Source organism: Vigna unguiculata, chromosome 11, assembly GCF_037176805.1.
Source record: "Vigna unguiculata cultivar grain cowpea cultivar isolate G323 ecotype 2 chromosome 11, ASM3717680v1, whole genome shotgun sequence".
Taxonomy (NCBI): Eukaryota; Viridiplantae; Streptophyta; class Magnoliopsida; order Fabales; family Fabaceae; genus Vigna; species Vigna unguiculata.
Genome location: NC_140802.1, coordinates 2,909,203 through 2,931,970, shown reverse-complemented (window position 1 = coordinate 2,931,970; position 22,768 = coordinate 2,909,203). Strand labels below are relative to the sequence as shown.

Genomic DNA, 22,768 nt, shown 5'->3' with positions numbered 1-22,768 from the left:
TAGGGATGCAATTGATTCAGTTTTAAAAAAATTGGGACCAAATTGAGACAAAATAACGGACAACATTAAGGTTTTTCACATCCAATAGTGACATGTGGCACTACCACTGCCACATCATATTGTCTTTGCCACGTGGTACAATGTAAGATTGACACCTCGCAATTTTATTTTTATTTTTTAAAAATTATAAAAAAATAGAAATTGAAAAAAAAATCAAAAATAAAAAAATCATGTGCTGACACATGGCACATAATTAACATCGTTATTGTACAACTAACGGAAAGAAACTTATTGCAACGAATTTTCCAAAATAGGGACTTAATTGAGTCACATAAAAATGGGGGAACCTACTTGAGATTTCGCTACAAAAATGGGGACCTCTGAAATGATTTAACCATTTTGAAATTAGTCTATTTTAAAACTTTAGATCAATTTAATATTTCATTTTTTGAAATACGTGAATTTAGTTCTTTTAATCAAATTTTGTTAAGTTTATTTGATATTTCAAACGTGTTTCATAATAGTATTTGACTTAACATTTAAGCAAAAATGTGTCAAATAGTATAAACAACTTAAATACAATCCTGAAAAGTGTATGAAATAGAAGATCCATCAATCAAATTTCCAACAAAATTTCCAGAATAATTATTTCCTACAAAATTATAAAATTTGCAAGTATTTCCTACAAATTTTGTTGCGAAAAGTGTTTTATACAAAATATTTTGTAAAAAAATTGGTAGCAATTTTCTGCAAAATTTTTTTCATAACAAAATTTATAAGTATTTCCTAAAAAAAATTAAAACAAAATTGACAGGAAATATGAGTTTTTTTAATAGTGATTGTTATTGAAAAAATGGAGCCTACAAAAGTTATATTAATAATTGGTAGCAATTTCCTACAAAATTTGTTGCGAAAAAATTGGTAGCAATTTCCTGCAATTTTTTTTCATAACAAAATTTATAAGTATTTCCTAAAAATTAATTTAAAACAAAATTGGCAGGAAATATGAGTTTTTTTAGTAGTGATTGTTATTGAAAAAATGGAGCCTACAAGAGTTATAACAAAATTTATAAGTATTTCTTAAAAAATATTTAAAACAAAATTGGTAGGAAATATGAGTTTTTTTAGTAGTGATTGTTATCAAATCAATCCAGAGTAATTATTTCCTACAAAATTATAAAATTCGCAAGTATTTTCTACAAAATTTGTTGCGAAAAGCGTTTTATACAAAATATTTTGCAAAAATATTGGTAGCAATTTTGTGATACCCCTTTTTACAATTCCATATCTCAGTTAGAAGTAAACCACCTTACCCATCTTCCTCGTCTTCTCTGCTCCTCAATTCTCTCCCAATCTCTCTTCTCAAATTGTTGCCATCTCACAATCTCCTTGTTTCATGCTCAGATTCTGGAAGAACCAACCCAACAGGACCCTCAGCAGCTTCCTCTCTCGGCTTCCTTTCTCCTAGGTAGGTTCCATCTCTATTTTGGTTCAATTCCAACTAGAATTCACTAGTTAACCTCTTAATTATGGGTCTGATTGCGTAATTCTCCCTTCTTCATGTCGTGGTGATGGATTCTCCTAGGTTAAATTGAAAGTTCTGCTCTCTAGAAATTTACTTGACTCCACCAAACTGAATTCTTGGCAAAAAGGTAAGGGAAGCTAACCTCTCACTCTAATTTCACAAAAGAATCGTTGATTAGGGTTAGAATTGCATGAATTGTGTGTTGATTGATGAGTATGAACAATTGTGTGTGATGAATTTCGAGTGTGGTATGAACTGTGTGGTTTGCATGTGAAAACATATTGAAATTCTGATGGTTTTGCTCAGGCGATCAACTCTCGCCTGAGCAAAAATACTAGAAACTCACCCCTGATGCTGCGCGAGGTCTCGCTTAGGCGAACTGGTTTCGCCTGAGCGATAGTCAATCTCGTTTAGGCGAGACAGTTTAGCCTGAGCGAGAATTCGCTCAGATTTTGGGGTTACCCTCTGTTTGGAGTCTCGCCTAGGCGAAAGTGACACGCCTAAGCGAGACAACTCTCTAGCTTAGGCGAGATCCTCTAGCTTGAGCGAGATTCACTGCAGAATTTGAGTTCCTTCCCTGTTTTTGATTAAATGAAGCTGTGCTAATTGGATTGATGTGATAATGGCCTATCTTGTATATGAGTTTTATGCATGATAGTCAGTGTGATGGAATTGTGTGAAATTGGTCTGTATGAGAATGTGGTGGAATTAGAATTTCAAGGGAAATTCTAAAGATGATGGTTTTAGTGAATGTAAGGACATGAGGACTCAAATTGGAGGTATCCTGACGCTCTTATAACCATTAAGACTCATATAGAGTATAATGAATTATGTCGGGAGGAATAACAGTAGGTCCTAGTCTATGGACCCGATTCATCATAGACGAGAAGGGGGCTTACCCTGAGAGTGGTTGGGTGAATACCCTTTGTGCCCAAAACTCTGCAGAGTTTGGGAACCGTCACAGGTGCAAACCACCAAGAGCTCCAATGTCACTTACATAATTCGGATATCGAGTCTAGAATGGTGATGGTGTGTCATGTTTGTGGTGATCTGAACAATTCTTATAATTGTGTGATAAACTTTGATTGATGCTTAACTATTAAATTGTATGATTCCTTCTTATTTAAGTTAGCTTACCCTTCTTGCATATGTTTGTTCTGTGTGTCTTTCTATTTTTGCAATGATCGCCCTTAATGAATGGCGTGAGCAACTAAAAGTACAGGTGAGGATACACCCGCCTTGGACAGGAGTTAAGTGGTGTTTGGACGCTTTCAACAGTAGTTTCCACCTTTAGTTTTGCTTAGATATTTTAGGGCATTTTGTAACCTTTTTCCTTAAAGTGTAGGTTGTATGTATTGTTACCTTATACTGACCTATTACTATCATCTGCTTTTGAATTATCATAATTTAATGTTTTGTTTGATAGCATAAAAACTATTAAAACGGGATGTTACAAATTTCCTGCAAATTTTGTTCATAACAAATTTTTTAAGTATTTCTTAAAAAAAATTAAAACAAAATTGACAGAAAATATGAGTTTTTTTAGTAGTGATTGTTATCGAAAAAATGGAGCCTACAAGAGTTATATCAATAATGTATTATTGGATGGCTAGTTAGTTGAGGAAGTATGCATGAATGTTCCCATGGTTACAAAAAAAAAGGATTAGTTTGCAAGTTGTATAAATATGTATATGGATTAAGACAAACTTTTCGACAATGGTTATGCAAGTGCTCTCAACCTTATTGCAAAATGGTTTTACATAGTCTAAAGATGATTATCTTTTTTTACTCATGGTTTTGGTTCTTCATTGCTAATTTTGTTGGTCTATGTGAATGATATCATCCTAGAAAATCCTGATTTTTCTTGTGTTGATAAGGTATAATTAATATTAAGAATCTCGGTCATCTCAAATACATTTTAGGCCTAAAGATTGTTGAATCTAACAAAGTGTCTCCTTCAGTAAGACAAAATATGCTTTTCCTGCTTGATAATATTTATTTTAGATAACAAATCAACTACTTATCTATGGATCCAAATTTAAAGCTTAGTATTGATAACGGTGACCCTATTCAAGCCCCCACACATATATATATATATATATATATATATATATATATATATATATAAAGGATTAATTGGAAGACTTTTATACTTTGATAATTTCCAAACCATACATCAATTTTGCAATTCATAAGCTTATTCAATACATACATAATCAATTAACCACACATGTATATGGAATACATCACTTGTTATTGTACTTGAAGTCCACTTTAGTAAAGGTATTTTCTTTGTGATCGATAACAAAGTTTATCTTTCATCATATACTAATGTAGATTGGGGCAACTATTTAGATACCAAAAGATCAATCACTGATTTTTTGTTTTTGTTTTCTTTGGTGATTCTCTAATTTCCTAAAAGTTTGTCAAATAGAGTATTATATTAGGGTCTTCAACATAATTGAAATATCGTACTTTATCTTTAGTAGTTTGGCTACATACAAAGAGTTTAAAGTTTCAATTGATGCAACTATTTTTTTTACAACTAATTTGCCATGCACATTGATTCTAATCTCTCTCATCACAAGAGATACAAATATATAAATATTGACCATCATTTCATCTGTGAACTTATTAAAAAACAAATATTAACTCCCATTTATCTCATAATTGTGCATTCAACAGCTAACATAACCATAAAAGGTCTTCCTACTACCACATTCAACTATTTCATTGAAAAGTTGAGAATCATGGACATTTATTTAAATTTAAAAAATATTAAAATAAAATATAACTTAATATTATATATAATTAATTATTTAGTTTATAAATAGTTTAGATATTATATATATATATATATTATTTTATGATAAATTATTTATTTTCCTTTCACCTTATTATAATATGTTTTGCTATTATATACAAATATTAATTTTATGTAAACTATGCTGATTGAATAAATTATTTGATTTCTTTCGTCCTTAATAATTATCAACTTAAAGCATCATTCATAAAATAGAATATCACCATTCATTTCATCATAATGTTAACCCTGCACGTGGTCCAGCCCTTCAAAATTAATATATAAAAAAACCATTACAGAAAAGAATTTGAGTTATTTAAGTATTTGTTGACTGGTGAAGTTGTCTCATAATGATAGCAGTACGCATGCACTCTGTCCTCTTAAATATGTAAATACAGTATTAGACTGTTTTAGAAAGATTAAACATTAAATTATTACTATAAATATTATTTTAATGCCATGACAAAAATTCCTATAAGAAAATACACTGCAGAGCTAAAAAATCACATCAAAAGTTAATATATCAAGAAATAAAATAAAAGATTTTAACACGTTCTTTAACACATCTCTTAATTTAAACAATTCCCATAGTTGATATTATAATATTATAATTTTATCGATACCCACTCATTCGTAAATGGAACACAGCTGTTAAAGTACATGTGATGCATGGAATAATACTCTGAGTAACCATGATCAAGTAACGCATTTGAATCACTGTGTCTTAGCATGGCATTAGAACTTGTTGGTGGTGCTCTTCTTTCTGTTTTTCTTGATGTTGCATTTCAGAAGCTAGCTTCTCCTCAAATTCTCGATTTCTTTCATGCAAGAAAGCTTGATGAGAAGCTGCTGAACAAGTTGGAAACGAAGCTGCATTCCATCCATTCTCTGGCTGATGATGCAGAGGGGAAGCAGTTCACGGATCCACATGTCAGAAACTGGTTGCTTAAGGTCAAAGATGCTGTCCTTGATGCAGAGGATCTCTTGGATGATATACAAATGCTCTGCAAAAGAGGAGTGGATGCTGATTCTGAATCTCAAACCTTTACGGGTTGCACTTGCAAGGTACTCGATTTCTTCAAATCCTCTCGTATTAGTTCCCTTAACAAGGAGATTGAGTCTAGGATGGAACAAATCCTTGACGGCTTAGAATTTCTCTCAAGCCAAAAGGGTGCTCTAGGATTGAAAAAAGCTAGCGGTGTTGGATCTGGGTTGAGGAGTGAACTGCCACAGAAATCACAAACAACATCGTTGGTTGTTGGAACTGATTTTTATGGCAGAGATCACGATAAAGAACTGATCTTTGACTGGCTGATATCCGACGACAACAGTACTAACCGGCCATCAATACTTTCTATTGTGGGAATGGGTGGGGTGGGTAAGACCACTCTTGCTCAACATGTATTCAATGACGCAAGAGTGGATGAGGCCAAATTTGATTTCAAAGCTTGGGTCTGTGTTTCAGACGAATTTGATGTTTTCAAAGTATCAAGAGCAATTCTTGAGGCGGTTACTGGATCAACTGATGATAGTAGAAATTTAGAAATGGTCCACGGAAGATTGAAAGAGAAAATGACTAAGAAGAAATTTCTTCTTGTTTTGGATGACGTTTGGAATGAAAACCAATCTAAATGGGAAGACGTGCAGAAGTCCCTTGTTTTCGGAGCTAAGGGGAGTAGGATTCTTGTGACTACACGTAGTAAGGAAGTTGCTTCTACCATGGTGTCAAAAGATCACTCCCTCAAGCAATTACAGGAAGATGATTGCTGGAAGTTGTTTGCTAAACATGCATTTCGAGATGATGATACTGAGCCAAATCCAGAGTGCAGGGAGATTGGCATGAAGATCGTTGAAAAATGTAAAGGACTACCTCTTGCCTTGAAAACAATGGGAAGTCTATTATACAGAAAATCATCAATTTCAGAATGGAAATCTGTGTTCCAAAGCGAAATATGGGAATTTTCAAAAGACCGTTGTGATATTGTTCCTGCTTTAGCATTGAGTTATATCCACCTTTCTTCACACCTCAAGGTATGCTTTGCTTACTGTGCCCTATTCCCCAAGGATTACGAGTTTAGAAAGGAGGATTTGTTTCAGTTGTGGATGACTGAAAATTTCCTACACTGTTCTCAACACAGTGGGACTCCAGAAGATGTTTGCCAACAATACTTCAATGATTTACTATCAAGATCCTTCTTTCAACAATCGGATGAAAAGGAAGAAGTATTTGTGATGCATGACCTTATACATGATTTGGCAAACTATGTTGGGGGAGGCATATACTTCATGTGGGAAGTTGGTAAAACAGAGAAGATACAAAAAGTTACTCGTCATTTTTCAGTTAAACTTAGATACAATCAGTATTTTGATGGGTTTGGAAAGTTATGTAGTACAAAAAAGTTGCGTACATTTATGCCAACAGGTGGTTTACTACTCGATATGTCGATACATGAATTGTTCTCCAAGTTTAAGCTTTTACGGATGTTATCTTTGTGTTTTGTTTTGAACCTAGAAGAGTTACCTGACTCTGTTTGTAATCTTGAGCATCTCCGTTCATTAGACCTCTCCAATACTGCAATTAAGAAACTAACTGAAAAGATATGTTCACTCACCCACTTGCAAATACTGAAGTTGAACTTTTGTAGAGATTTGGAGGAGTTGCCCTCAAATTTGTATTTACTCACCGATTTGTATCGCCTTGAATTTATAGAGACTAAAGTGAGAAAGGTGCCTCCGCATTTGGAAAAACTGAAGAATCTTAAAGTAATAATGAATTTTAGTGTTGGCCATGGCAGGGAGTTCGGTATTCAACATTCTTGAAGACTTGGACATTTATTCACCTCTGGAGTCAATCAGTGATGACTCTGTCTCTCTAATGATCTTTCCACTAGATTTCTTCCCAACACTCTGGACTCTTAGTCTCAGTGGGTTTGGAAATCTACAGATGATTTAACAGGATCAGGCTCCTCATCATCTCCAAGATCTAACAATCAAAGAGTGTCCTAACTTTGAATCATTGCCGGAAAACATGCATATGTTGCTTTGTATCAACTACTCTCCTCTTTCATTGATACTCCTGCATAAAGCTTCTAACAATTCACCCCTTCCATCAGGTTTTTTAACATAATTGTACTATTGGATTAAACATTCTACTCTTGAATTTAGTTTCCCAAGTTCTTACTATAAATTGATGTCACTGATAACTGTTTTTTTGATATATTCTTTTAAAGAGTTTACTTCTGAAACACATAGTTGTTCTTCTATTGCACAGGTCTAATACTGTAGATAAAACATGTGAATTTAGCTCCTATATACTTAGCTTCATAGTGAGTAAATATGAATTTAATTTGTAACAATCAGTGCCATGTGCTCCCATGGATGAAATCATCAAATATTTTTTTCTCACTGGCATTGGGCAATTGTTGTGCTTTACTCAGGTGACTGACTGTTATCACATGAAAATAATACAACAATAAATGATTTGTAAGCAGATAGTGATAGTATAAGTATTTGCAGAAGAATAATGCATTACAGTAACAGAGTAAGTGTTTTGTTCCACTTCTTAACAGATTATATTACCCTCATTTCTCTTATGCTTTAAGGTTAACTACTGGACAAGTGCAAAATCACATGGATCAAAATATGAAGGACGTTATAAGTTGAATCAATTATTCTATATCATTTATTCAATCCTATCACTACAAACCAAATTATAATATCTGTGTATTTTAGTTGTATTTTTTAATGCATGGACAATTTTTTTCTCTGTTATGGGGTAAAAGATAATAGCTTCTTTTCAAATTGTGTTCATTACTGAAGACTATTTTCTCCAAGTGTGGATTGGTATGTTTTCATCAAACAGAAGCCTTGTTTTCTCTTTTCTATTGTATTGGTAAACCCAATAACCTTTCACTCCCCTAATCATCCTCCATTTGATTATTGTATCTCAAGTTTGAAATTTTTCTGAAGGAAAACTGATACAGAAAGTATTTTGTTTGGTTGAATGAAGTTCTTCTTTTGTCAGTTAAATGGTTTCTTTGTTTGTTTGTTTGATAACAATTCAATTTAACTGATCCTACTTATATTTGTGTTTCAGTGATGTTGAATTGTGTGCAGAAATAAAGGGTAGATATGTCTTTTACTTGTTTGCTTACTAACGATTTTTGGAAGATCAAAATAAAAGGAGTTTTTGTAAGTTAAAAGTAGTATAAAAAGTTGAAATTAAAAATTTAGATAAATTATACGGAAAAAATTAAATAAACTTATGCATAAACTAATTTTAATTTAGGATGAAGTTTGTTTTTTTTTTAATTAACTTATGCATAAAATTAAATTAACTTATGCATTACCTAATTCTCTTAATGACATATAGAAGGCCAAAATCTTGGACCCTTCTGATCATTTCACACAAGCCTAAAGTTTCCTGCATATCATTAAATTTCATCTCCCACGTATAGGAATGACAACAGGCCGGGTTAGACACCCTACTTACAACTATGACAAAAAAAAATGTCCGTTACCCATCTTACTATCCGTACATGTATAGTTTAAAAAATACTCATAGATATTTTAAAATCTATGGTATCCGTGGATACCTGCAAATATTAAAAAAAATATATAAATATTTAAAATTAAATTTAAATAAAATTACAAAAAAATGTAAAATAAAATATAAATTTAATTTAATCTAATAAAACATAAATTAAAATTTAATTTTCATTAAATTTAACTTAATAAAATATATATTTTATTTTATTTTTATTTTTTACGGTTAACGGATACTCACGGGTCCAGATAGTATTATATCCACATCCGATCCGTTTATAAACGAATATTAACACCCGCTATCTGCTACCTGCGGATAACAAATATCTACAGGTACCAATTATCCATCACGAATTTTATCTGTAAATACTTATAGATATGAATATTCTTGCCATCCCTATCCACTTTCATAAAAAGTTTTCGAAAAATATTTTACACAAAAGAAGGGGTAATTGATTTCCAGAAAAAAAAAAAATCCAAAAATGATAGGAAAAGTGATAGGGTGTATTAAGAAAACGATAAGGTGCAGGAAGTAATTGTCATTTTACACAGTAATAAAAGCAGTTAAAAGAAAGAATCTGGACTATTTCCTTTTGTAGCCTATTAGAATATGATTTAGTATATTAATTTATAATAAAATTTAAATCTAATGATTCTAGAAAAGGTTACATTAACTATTCTCTAAAATAAAATCAAGTTATAATATACTTTCATCATATGATAATAATATAGAATCACTAAATTTGTTTTCAAATTGATAACAGTCGTCTATTTTAAAATGAAAATTTGATAATTAGATCCAGTAATCATTATTTTTAAACTATATATACCTGCATGTTTGAATCCATATGTTCGAGTTCATAAAAACGTGGGAACATCACATATAATGTTCCAAAAACTAAAAACAAAAGTTGAAAAAAAAATGAATAAGAAAATAAATGTGATCGGAGAAATGGTACAAGAGAATATTTATTAACGTATACAAAATCATAATTCAGTTTATTACAATGGAAAAGTTATTAACTACAATCAAATTTATAATTTATTCATAAAAAAGTAGTTTAATTAAGCTTCAACTCCCTTTTAAATTTGAGAATTTTTAACTTAATCATCTGTTAAAAAAATTTATTCATTAAGTACTCAAAATTTTCATATTTTTTAATTGAGTTCATGTAGTTTAATTTTTTGATTAATTAGATTTTTCTTTCCTCTAACACAAACACATGTTTCTCTTCCCTCCATTTCTCCTCCACTATACTCGTGCTCGCGCATTTGAGGTAACACAAACATCGCTCTCTTTCCTTCTTTATTGGAGAGAAACAAACGCCAATGAGACCTGAGTCCAACCACATAAGGCATTGACACCACTCTCAACCCAAAATCTTAATCACGAGTACTCCTTTTCTGCCTCTTTTGTAGCGTCGTTCTTCTTAACGGACACACTTACCTGAAACTCTTGGCAGGAAGACTTTCAATACAAGGATCATACTGCACTCATCTGAGCCAGTTTTAACCATCGGCTCTGATACCACTTGTTAGGTTAACAGAGGGAGTTTTAATGGGAGAAACAAACATCAATGAGACATAAGCCCAACCACATAAGGCATTGACACCACTCTCAACCAAAAACCTTAAGACAATGAGTTTATGGGACTTTATTCTTATATAGTGCTCTACTTTCTCATTTTTAGCCAATGTGAGACTTAGATTCACACTTGGATTCCTAACAATAATGGACTGTTGAAACCAAATGAAGATGGTGATGCTAAGCAAATCCAACGGTTCTTGGGTGTTGAGATTTGAATTTATTGAGTTTAATATGTTTGAATGATAATGAAAGGGGATTTCTTCTGGCACTCCCAAATGTTCTTCTTGCCCCTCCAACTTTTTCATATTATTCTTGGTACCCTTTTAATCTTTTACTGCGTTTAATTCTGCATGTGTTTTTTTATTGAGTCTTTGAGTATGGTTTTCACCCTATTTGATGTCTCAAAGCCACTGCACAACACAACCTCTCTCTCTCTCACTCACTTTTTTTTTCAATCTTGTTTTCACTCTTCCTCACCCACTTGAGCTTTCTATATTTCTCTTCTTTCATCTTTACCTCAAAGGCACTCACGACACTTTTCATCCACAACAAGTTGGTCGTCACTTCCTCCAACACCTTTGTTGTTCGTTTTTTGTTGGAGTTGCTCACTACTATTTCATCTTCAATTTAAAAGGTAATTGGTTTATTTTGGTGATTGATTGTATTTTGGGTGATTCGCCGGGGTTGTGGGTTTTTGGAAAGACATGAAAAACATTAAGAGTCATCGGGTTTTGCATTTTTAGTCATTGATTTTCGACATCCGTTTAGGCACTCTCGGCTTTTAGAATCCAACATAATCTAGTACTCCCGGTTTGTAGAATTCGAAATTCCCAGTTTTTAGTACATGATGCACTAACACTAGCTTTCTAAATTTGGTTTGGTTTTACCAAATTTTAGGATATAGTTGTACCAGATTTTGAAATCCAATTTGTTCACGTTTATTTATTTATTTTTTGCTTTTTTGTTGGTATATTTTAAATTATAAGTTTTTTTTTTCAGATATGGTAAGAACTCGCGTTGCTCATACAATTTAAGGAGAAAGCTCTCAACGGGGTGAGAAAAGAAGACTTATTGCCTCTGCTCAAAGAATAGCCTGTGAAGGTGATGGTGATGTGGGTGGATGTTGTTGATGAACACCAACATGTGGAGTGGAGGAACATCCCCTTGTTGATGAGCCACAAGAAGTTGAAAAAGTGCAAGAGGACGACGATGAAGGAGTTGGATATCTTGGAGGTCCATATGATATCTCTTTACTAAGTACTTATTCAATTCACGCAGTATTTGTACTATTGCAAATGATTGTTAACATTGTCGTTCAAGTTTGTTATTGTTTGAATGATGTGTTTATAATTTATATGATTTGATTCAATATGTCGTTTCTTAAATTTAGATTAATAAAGAATTTCTTTTTTGCATATTATCAACTCGTAAATAATGTTAACTTAAGAAATCACGATTGTAATATAATTGTGTAAAATACTAGAAAAAGAGATTTATTATTTTGTAATAATCCAATTTCATTTATACCTAAACATTATTTACCATATAGAAACTAATTGATAAATTAGCAAAAGCTCGTCTAGCTCAGTTGGTAGAGTGCAAGGCTTTTAACCTTGTGGTTGTGGGTTCGAGCCCCATGGTGGGCATTAAGATTAATCTTTTTGATTTCTTTTGATGATTGATTGTGTTTTGGGTTATGCACACATGTATGCACAATTAGGAAACGCATGCTTTGCATATGCAAAGCAATTAGCTGTTTCCTAGTATGGGAAGGAAGGAAGTGTTGAGTAACTATGATGAGACCCGACCATGCTAATATTGTCATATTTTTCTAATAATGACAAACATGCTAATATGACATTATATCTAATGGTAGTAACATATCACATGTCAGGTATGGTCATCCATTTCTCCATTTTATGCTAAACATAATTAAGCAAATCGTTATAAAAATTAAATGCCAAAGTTATGCTAAGTAGTGTTTAAGATGTAATAGAAAATACTATTGATTGTGAATCCACCAACAAGGACTTCCTTAGTTCTTCCACTTGGTCATAACTTCCTAATAATCTGGCATAATCATTACGATATTGGATCAATTATTTAAATAAATCATGTCGGATAAGTAGCCAAGAATCTTCACCCATACCTAATAAAACAACAATGCATCTATATCCAAATTGTCTGGCGATGACATCAACCACATCAACAATGTAAGGGTGACAAATAACATGGAATTGATGTATCACAAATGTTCGTTTTTGTTGCATAGATCCATGGGTACCTCTTGCCTTTGCCTTTGCCTTAGGTTGATTGTCTTTCTTTCTCGAACAATTATAATGTTTAGAATGGAAGGCGCCGATATGCTCAAAATATGAAAGGTCACACTTAGTAGATCTTTCAAATCTACCAGTCAAGTCTTTTGGGCACCCTTATTTTTAACTTTATGAATTAGAGCAACCATTTTTGTCAGATCAGAACAAATACTTTCTCTTAGCTTGTGTTTGATTGTGACTTTTCCTACAATGTTAATTTCTTTGTATCGATTGATCAAAAGATTAAGTTGATGAAAGATCAAAGAAACTCAATCTAGTCCACAAAATGTGTATTTCACCTAGAGGTATCATTCCAGGGTCATGACTAGCCAATACACATACACATACACATGGTAAACCATATGTTCAGTGTCAAATGCAATGTTTTTAATCTGATCAAACTCATTAACAATGTGTACCAGAACAACTCTACAACTCTTGATACAACACCCAGAAAATAAATTTTCTTAGTAAGGTTTTAATGAGACACATTCTTTTATCAATGGACACCCAAAAGTGTCTTGAATTAATGATTGACCATTAATTTGATACAACTATCCATATGATTAACATGAATGAATGATTTGTTAGAATTACTCATATGATTATGAGTTAAATATTTGTATTAAGTATTTGATTTATATATCCTTTATGAGTTACATCTTGTATCTTTAAATAAGACTCTTCTACTTATAATAAGATACAAAAAAGTTACTCTCCATTATGTCTTACTTTCATTTTTCTTTATATTATTACCTTTATTTTATAATATAAAATATTTTTATTTTATTTGAAGGAGAATAAAAGTTTTTAAATTATTTAATATAATGTCATTACTTATCATATTATTTTACATTCAATTAAGGTCAATCACTACTTTGTAATTTTAATTTTAAAATAAAATACATTTCAAAAAAATATATATTTAAATTATATTGGTTTCGGTTCTTAAATAATTTAATAGAATCGAATATACCTGAAAAAAATAAATTATATTTTATTTCTTCAAACATACTGTAATTTATAGTATAAATTGTCATTGATAACGAGTTTTTATACTATCATCAAAATTTACATAAAAAAAGAATTAGTATAAGATTTGAATTCTAAATTTTAAGTATGAATTAAATTATATTCTTTTTGGCTTAAGCCTGCCATGATATATAGGTTTAATTTGTCTAAGAACATAATAAGAGTAACCATAATTTTTTAAAAATTAATAGCAAAAATAATATTATAAACTAAAAATTAGCATCATTTAAGCCTTAAATTATTTTACGTGGAAGTAGATTTTAACACTTTATACAATACAAAGTGATAAATCACAATTTGAAATATCCGCTATTGAGTTTGCTTTTCATATATATTTCACCTATTTAATTTTTTTCCTTATAATTTAATTTTATTAAAGATGGATTATTCATTTTTTGTGGAAGAGTTCTGAGAAATATATATATATATATATATATATATATATATATATATATATATATATATATATATAAAGAGGAAAAAAAAAGTGTTAAGAATTTATTATAAATTTGTTATAAACTTTAAATTAATGAGAGCATTGTCGCGGGGAGAAAAAAACACGACCACCCCAACTCAACTGAACCTCTTCTCTGTCCCGCCGCCCAAGCTGCAACACCCCACTGTCGGCGATTAGGTTTTTCATTTAACCAGTATGGGCACAAAAAATGATGCAGGTTGTGTGATTTTTTTTTTCCCTTTCGGCTTTGTTATTATTTTTTTTTTGGAATGCCTCAGTTATTGATTTTCTTTGGTTTAGCAGAGACGAATTTGGATGTAGAGAACAGTGTAAGACGAAGAAGCAGAAATAAATCCATGTCTGAGAGTGGAGCGCGAGAGCATAAGGAACAATTGCAGAAACTTTCAGAGAAGGTTGGGTTTGTCGCTTTGGTGTTTCTAAGAACATTTTATAAGTATTAGATGTGTGGTCTAGCTTTATTTATTTTCAAATGGCGCTTTGAAATTTAAATCAGGAGTAAGGTCTCTTTATTTTTTTCTTATGAGTTTTGTAGTTTTTGTATTCGTTATCTTTGGTTCTTGAAGTTTATTCGAGAGATTGGACACGTGGGCAGTCTCTTGTACCGTATTTGGATGGGATGGAATGAAAAAGAAGACAGAGACAAGAAAATGTTTACATTTGTGGAACTGGAAATAGTGTTTGATTTTGTTATTTGGCTACATTATACCGGTAATGTTATTAACAACTTTTCAATTTCAGGACCCAGAATTTTACGAGTTCTTGAAAGAGAATGACGAGGAGTTGCTTCAATTCAGTGATGATGATCTAGATGTGAGTGTGTTTTTTTAGACTTTTTTTTTTGTTCATTCTTTTTTGCTACACCATGCATAAACTACAACGGATACGACGTCGGAGAAATATTACTAGTTGTTATTTCACATGATTATCACGCATGTAATCTGTTTCAATGCCTTCCTAGATGTTGGCAATCTTTTTTTTTTTTTATCAGAATGCCGAGGTTATCTTTCTATTGTATTTTTTTTTATTATTCTATTATTGTTTTCTTTCAGGAGTGTATCTTATCCTCTATTTTGTTCTTCTCAAATTTTGGAAAAAATGATTATTTTGGGTGTTAAACAAACATGGGTTTTTATTTCAGAGACATCTTTATGGAACTGTGACACTACACAAGGAAATATAAATTTAATTTGGTTTATCTCATAGTGTGGCACTAGCCCATCAATCATTGCAAACTTAAAATTCCCCTACTCAGTTATTTTTCTCATTTAGACTAATAGATTCTTTAGATTATGGTGATGTTTCTCCTATTCGATTTTGAGAAATCACCTGGGTAGGGCAAGGTCTTCATATTTCTTTCACTAATGACTTAGTTCTGTCTAGTTTTACTAGAATCTTATGATCTATCCTCTAATCAAGGTAGGAAAGTTTGGATGGTATTTTTGTAGGTTTCTTTCTTTTAGACTATTGGGTTTGTGAGCACACTTGGTAAGGGTCTTTGATGTTTAGAGTATTTTTCACTAAAAACTTCTTATTGGGTTTTGCGAGCATATTTGGTCAGGGTCTTGATGTTTAGAGTATTTTCACTCAAAAAGCTACAATCCATTCTAGTTTTACTTGAATTTATGATTTATCCTTTAACCAAGATAGGAAACTTCTTATGAGGCTTCCTTTGTGTTTTCCGGTGAATCTGTCGTAGAAGAATGTCCATATTTTCTAGGTTATGCCTTTGCCCTGTTATATTATTGAATTTATGTTCATGATCTCTTTGATGCATAATTCTATTATTTCAACGGAATCTCTTTTACTATCCCTATTCTTTATGATGATATGCACCACCACCACCACCACTATCATTTCTTTTTCTAAAGTAACATGTATGATTTCTTTATTAGAAAGCTGCAAATTTCTGTAATCGATACTTTTCTCCCTTTCTTCCTTGAATTTCTAATATCATTGTTAAAAGAAATTCACCTTTTAGCTCTGTCTATTACGATTTTATAGCTACACCCTTTTAATGTTTTTTAACAGGTCTTAGAAGGACTCTTCGTTTAGTAAATCCTTATTTGAATGTCTTAAAAAGTATTGGTTTTGGTTTTGTGTACTTTGTTTATTTATATATAATAATACTAAATAGCTTAATCTGATATTTTCTTAGTATTAAGAACTATGTAACTGTTTTTCTTCTTTTATCCAGGATGATGTGGGTACTGACATAGAAGATGAAGATCTAAAGCTAGATGAGGAGGCTAGTGAGGAAGAGATTCAAGAGAAGGAACAAAAGTCATCTAAGGAAGTTATAACTACTTCTATGGTTGATTTGTGGTGCAAATCAATTCATGAAAATGGGAGCTTAAGTGCACTGCGTTCCCTGCTGAGGGCTTTCAGGACGGCATGCCACTATGGTGACGATGGGGGGAATGAATCTATGACAAAGCTTAGTGTAATATCTAGCACCGTGTTCAACAAAATAATGTTGACTGTACTTAATGAAATGGATGGAATACTGAGAAAATTGTTCAAGCTTCCTGCTTCTGGTGGAAAGAAAGAGAACATAACAGAGTTAATGGCCACAAAACATTGGAATAGTTATGGCCATTTAGTGAAGTCTTACCTTGGAAATGCTCTCCATGTTTTGAACCAAATGACTGACACAGAAATGATATCATTTACTTTACGTAGGCTGAAATACTCTTTATTGTTTTTGGCTGCTGTTCCTTCACTCCTAAGGAAATACATTAAGGTATCAGTAACCCATTATTTGAAATCTGTATGTTGCACTTATCTTCTGATACATATTGATCCTCTAGTCCTCTACTGTAATTTTTATTATAGCTTGGCTAGATAGCAGCAATAATCTAAAACATTCTTTCTTTATTTTCCTTTGTCTCCCTCCAAATGTTTATTTACATTCCAGGACATGTAACTTATTTTTTCCAATGATTTTGTTAACTAACTTTCATAATGATTTCACCAGGTGGTCCTTCATTTTTGGGGTACTGGCGGAGGTGCCCTTCCTGTTGTTTCATTTCTGTTTATGAGAGATCTATGTATCCGAATTGGATCTGGCTGCATAGATGAATGTTTCAAAGGAATATATAAAGCTTATGTGTTGAATTGCCACTTTGTAAATGCTGTGAAACTTAAACATATCCGTTTTCTTGGCAATTGTGTAATTGAACTTCTTGGTGTTGATCTTGCCACCGCGTATCAACATGCCTTCGTTTACATTCGACAACTGGCTATGATATTAAGGGATGCACTTAATGCAAAAACTAAGGTGCTGTTTTATTTGTCCAGTGCGTGTTATTTGCTTATTAGGCACTGTAAGAAGTGTCTGTTACCATTTTCTTAAATTTGAATTTATATTTATCCTAACAAACTGGTTATATTTGGATTTTAGATACTGTCACTTTGATAGAAATTTGAGTATTATTGAATGCCTAAGTCCCGTATTAAGTAATATGAGATATTCTGAGGCATATTTACGTGTTTGGTTCTCCCTCTTTAGCAACTATCTTTTAAAGGGTTGAGTTCCTCAAGTGTTATATGACACACAGTACAGTATTTAAGTGCTTAGTTCTCTCCTTAACAGCCAGCTCTTAAACAGTGATTCCCCTAATGCTTGGGTGTTTATCACACTTCTTTGTTCTTATAGTTGTTACAAGATTGACATTATTTCCTATTTTCTGTTCTTTTTGGCATTATCCGATTCCTTAACCTTACATGTTATACCTTTCAAATTCTATTATATGTCTTCTACAGTTACAAGGCATTCTTGATAAGTGTTGAAAAAGTAGAGTCAAGAACAAGGGTGATATATTGTTGTAGATAGGGATTGAGAAAATATAGATAGAACATAAAATTCTGTGGCTTAAGCATATTAGACTAAAGGGAAGAACATAAAATTCTGTATTTGTCTTTCATGTTTCAGCCACCCCTCAATCAAGATACAATCAATACCTAGAAACAATCACTGTTGAATTTTGGGGTAGCACTATCTTAAATCATTAGGCTTTTATTGGTATTCGTTTGATTGGAGCCTTTCATAAACTGAAACATTTGTTTGTGCTGGCACTGCTTAATTTATGGTCCTTATTTTGCTCTTTCCCTGAATGCATTGTTTAGGAATCTTTTCGCAAGGTTTATGAGTGGAAATTCATCAATTGTCTTGAACTTTGGACCGGTGCTATCTGTGCCTACAGTTCAGAATCTGACTTTAAGCAACTTGCATATCCATTGACCCAAATAATTTCTGGAGTCGCCCGTCTGGTTCCCACAGCCAGGTATTTTCCCCTTAGGTTGAGATGTGTAAGAATGTTGAACCAGATTGCAGCTTCTACCCATTCCTTTGTACCAGTGTCTATGCTCCTTTTAGACATGCTGGAAATGAAAGAATTGAATAGACCCCCAACTGGAGGTGTTGGCAAAGCTGTTGACTTACGCAGTATACTGAAGGTATTCATAACATGAATGAATTTCAATGTGAACTTTTTGAGATCCACCTAAACTTAGAGGAATTATTCTGTATTAGGTTAACAAGCTGACCCTAAAGACACGAGCATTTCAAGAGGCATGTGTTATTTCTGTGGTTGAAGAGCTAGCTGAACACTTGGCACAGTGGAGTTATTCCGTTGCATTCATGGAATTGTCTTTTATTCCACTTGTGAGACTGCGTAGCTTTTGCAAATTAACCAAAATAGAGAGGTTTCGAAAAGAAATGAGGCAGCTTATACGCCAGGTATTTCTATTAAGATAGTAAAAAAAAAATGCAAGGGTGATACTTAGATTTACTTGTGTTTTATCATTGGCTTGGCATGCAGCAGCACTCAGCATTCATTTCTAATTAATGATTGTTCTACATTCAGATTGAAGCAAGTGCTAATCATGTGAATGAGAAGCGAATGTCAATTTCCTTTTTACCAAATGACCCTGCAGCAGCATCTTTTCTCGAGGTAGAACAACTTATCTTTATTTCTGTGGAATGTGAGTTTTGTGACAGTGCATAACACTGAATTCAGATATCATATTTTCGCCAAATTTATACAGCAAGATGTATTTGTACTATTTCAAATGTTCTTTAGTTACTTTGGAAATAGATAATGAACCTAGTAATACGTACTCCACTAAATAGTCTGTAAATTGAATCTATCTGTACAGTGGGTTGATCTTATTTCATTCATTTCTTTACCTAAACTTTTCTCACTTCTCTCTTACTCTCTATTATGCACTAACGTTCACAAGAACTGGGTCTCTTTTAGCTGGTCAGCATCTTGTTTATTGCTGTTATAACTAAATTTTAGTGAAGTGACATGGCATGTTTGTCTTTTTTATGCGGTCTATGTATACGGCGATTCACATGCAAATGGAGTTATTTTCTTTTCCTTTATATTTTTATATCAAGTGTTCCTGGTTTATCTTTGCTCTTATTTCAAACCTCGGCATGACTGTACTTTATGTTAATGTTATTTTGTTTGAGGATTGAAAAGAGTGATTTTTTTTTTATCTGCTGAAAAGAGTTAAATTGATGATCATGTTAGGATGAAAAAAAGTTAGCTTCAAGTGCTCTGTCAAAGTACGTCCTAACACTCCGCCAGAGAGCAGAACAGAAAAACAATTCATTAATGGAATCCAGGTTTGATCTTTGAAGTCAAGTTCAATTGTATGCATTACTATATCGAACCGGTAATCATGGCTAGGATAGAGTTTTCTAACACAAATTGAGATTTTCCAGTGTGCTCGTGGGAGAAGAATCCTCTAAATTTGGGAATGAAATATCAGAGAGTGATGAAGAGGATGCAAGAAAGAATGAGGAGGGTGCTGCGGTCTTTAGTTCATCGTGGTTACCCGGAAATGAATCTAAGTATGACTATCCTTTCCTTTTTTTCTTTTTCAGTAAACCAAGTTGCTCATTGTTTCAGTATTGTTCATGCATTGACATTGGTGTAAGTTTCTTTGTTGTACTTCTGTCTGAGCGTGCTTCGGTTTCAGGACAAAACAACAACCTGAAGAAACAAAAAGAAAGAGGAAAAAACAGCAGAAAGAGAAAGCCATTGATGACGATGTTGTGGAGGACTTGGTACTTAGTTCTGATGAAGATATGCCTTCAAGCCACACCCCTTCTGCTGGGAAAAATGTTGATGCAGAGGATTTACCTTCAAAAAGAAAACGCAAGCAGCACAGAACAAAAAGGTTGAAAAAAAATTAGTCACATTTGGAGAGGAAATGCAGTTTAGGTAGCAAAAAAATCGGGATTCGTAGGAAAATGTTAGAAAATTTTTGATAGTCTTAAAATTTTTTCATTTGGTTGTGATTGGAAAATGATTTTGTGGACAAACTGTGACCTGGCCCTACTTGTAAAATCTTCTGGTGCCATGGTTGGAGCAAAATGGCAAAACCATTCAATATTTTTTAGTGTAATTTATAGATATCTGAGTTGGACATTGAACAAGAGTTTGAATTATTGATCTTTTTTTACTTTACTTTATTATATTTTGGGAATTAAACACATTCACAAAAATATTTTTTAAACTATTCATTTTAAAATCATAAATTATGATTTAAAATCTTCATAAATATACATATTAATCACTTTTTTCAGCTTAAGATCTTAATTAAAGGAGACGTCCTTATATATATATATATGTATATATTTATATATATATATGTATATATTTATATATATATGTAATTCTATATGTAATCCTATCTTATTCAATCTTCATTATTGTTGTTTATGTTTTCAATGTTATAATAATCTACATTGTGAGCAATGAAAATACGACTTTGTGTTTTTATGAAAAACTATAGGTGTTATAAATGGTTGGGAGGGAGTGACAACTAAATTACAGTATTAGATAAGTAAGCTTTTTTTCTTCCTGTAACTGTCAAATAGGCTTCATCGAATTTTCACGAAATCAACTTTTTTGAAATAGGCCTCATTCCAATTTGTCCACATTTATTTTATTTATAAACATTGAATAAATGTTATAAGATTATAAGAATTTAACAGAGTCCAACACTAAAATTAATTCTCAGAATAGTTTCAATGAAAAAACTACAACACAAAAATAAGGAACTTGATTAGAAAGTAACAATTTCTATTAAGTGATAATCCACGTTTATAAAAAAAAATTATGAATGTATTTACAATAGATATATAAACATATAATTAGTACAAAAAGAAGATTAAATTATTATCTACACAGATATAAAATATAAATTAAGTACATTTTCTTCTTGTAAGCACAAGTATTAAAACATATTATACTTTTATGTTTTTTTAATTATTGATATGTTTTTATTATGTTTATTTTTTTATGGTATTTTTATTATTATCTTTTTAAATAATTAAGGGGTTACTTTTTTTTATAAAAGATAAGTATTTTATCTTTTATTACATAATTAAGGTTTTATTTAATAATTTGAAAATGATAAGTATTTAGTTTATATTTTACATATAAGTAAGTCTCAAAGATTTAAGAAGTTATCAACATAATCAATTATCAATAGAGTTGATTAATTCAATTATAAATTGAATTACAAATTTCAAGCCAAGTTCAATAAAAAAAGTTGTTAAATAGAAGGCTTAACAAAATTATCCAATTCTGTTGATAATCTTATTCATATATATATATATATATATATATATATATATATATATATATATATATATATATATATATCATCTTATGCTATTCCCATTTTTCTCAAATATTCTTTAAATATTCTACTATTTTCACTTATTTGATAAAATATTTTGAAATAAAATCTAAATACTTATCTTTCTAAAATTATTTCGAAAGAAAAAATCTCAAATCTTCCAATAGCGGGTGACTACATTGACAAAACAAATAACAAATTTCATTAGGATAGGCTTTAACATATTACTATAATAATATGTTAAAAAGTGGACTTTAATTCTAACTCAAATTATCAATTTTATAATCTTGTAATTTTATAATCTCATAATTTTATAGTGTCACTGTAAGCCCCATTTTCAGCTTTATAAATGATTGGGCCTAGCCTTTCGTGGGCCTAAGGCCAACCCAGTAAGGGAACCCAATACCCTTTCCAGCCCCTAACCCCCTTCACTCTGTCTCATTTTTCAGAAACCAACTTTCAGTTCCCTTTTCTTTCTCCAGCTAGAGCTTTGCTAGGGCATGTCCAGGTTCCCCTCAAAGTGAAACGAAACCAGTTCCTAGTAAGTGGAAATCAAAACTCAAGCTCACGTTTGGTTCCTCTTTCTTTTCCTCTAAGCTTAGTCTCGTGAGGGTTCCAATCCTAACTTCATCTTTTGTTCTGTAACTTTTTCAGCTTCTTGAAGTTGCTCCTGTCCTCCGACTGCGTGACTTGTCTTCTTTAAAGTTCAGCTTTACTTAAGACAAGGGAAGCTAGGATTCTTTTTTTTTTTTTCATGTTTTTTTTTAAGTATGTGGTCAGTCTCTGCTATGTTTTATGCTTGAAATGATTTAAAAGTGCTTGT

The 22,768-nt window shown here is 31.8% G+C and overlaps 2 protein-coding genes and 1 non-coding gene across 3 annotated transcripts; all 3 read left to right on the top strand.

Moving 5' to 3' along the window:
* Positions 1-5,007: 5,007 nt before the first annotated feature.
* On the top strand, positions 5,008-7,573 carry LOC114169758 (putative disease resistance RPP13-like protein 1). The gene has a single exon (XM_028055049.2). The coding sequence runs from the start codon at positions 5,058-5,060 to the stop codon at positions 7,146-7,148; it is 2,091 nt and encodes a 696-aa protein (XP_027910850.2). The 5' UTR covers positions 5,008-5,057; the 3' UTR covers positions 7,149-7,573.
* Positions 7,574-12,034: 4,461 nt separating this feature from the next.
* TRNAK-CUU (transfer RNA lysine (anticodon CUU)) lies at positions 12,035-12,107 on the top strand. The gene has a single exon. It is a non-coding gene; the product is annotated as a tRNA-Lys (tRNA).
* Positions 12,108-14,333: 2,226 nt separating this feature from the next.
* LOC114169757 (nucleolar complex-associated protein 2-like) lies at positions 14,334-20,734 on the top strand. Its single transcript, XM_085669459.1, has 11 exons — positions 14,334-14,482; positions 14,569-14,678; positions 15,025-15,096; positions 16,481-17,026; positions 17,261-17,563; positions 18,412-18,741; positions 18,818-19,024; positions 19,152-19,238; positions 19,824-19,918; positions 20,018-20,146; positions 20,275-20,734. The coding sequence occupies exons 1-11, from the start codon at positions 14,461-14,463 to the stop codon at positions 20,489-20,491; spliced, it is 2,118 nt and encodes a 705-aa protein (XP_085525585.1). The 5' UTR covers positions 14,334-14,460; the 3' UTR covers positions 20,492-20,734.
* Positions 20,735-22,768: the final 2,034 nt, after the last annotated feature.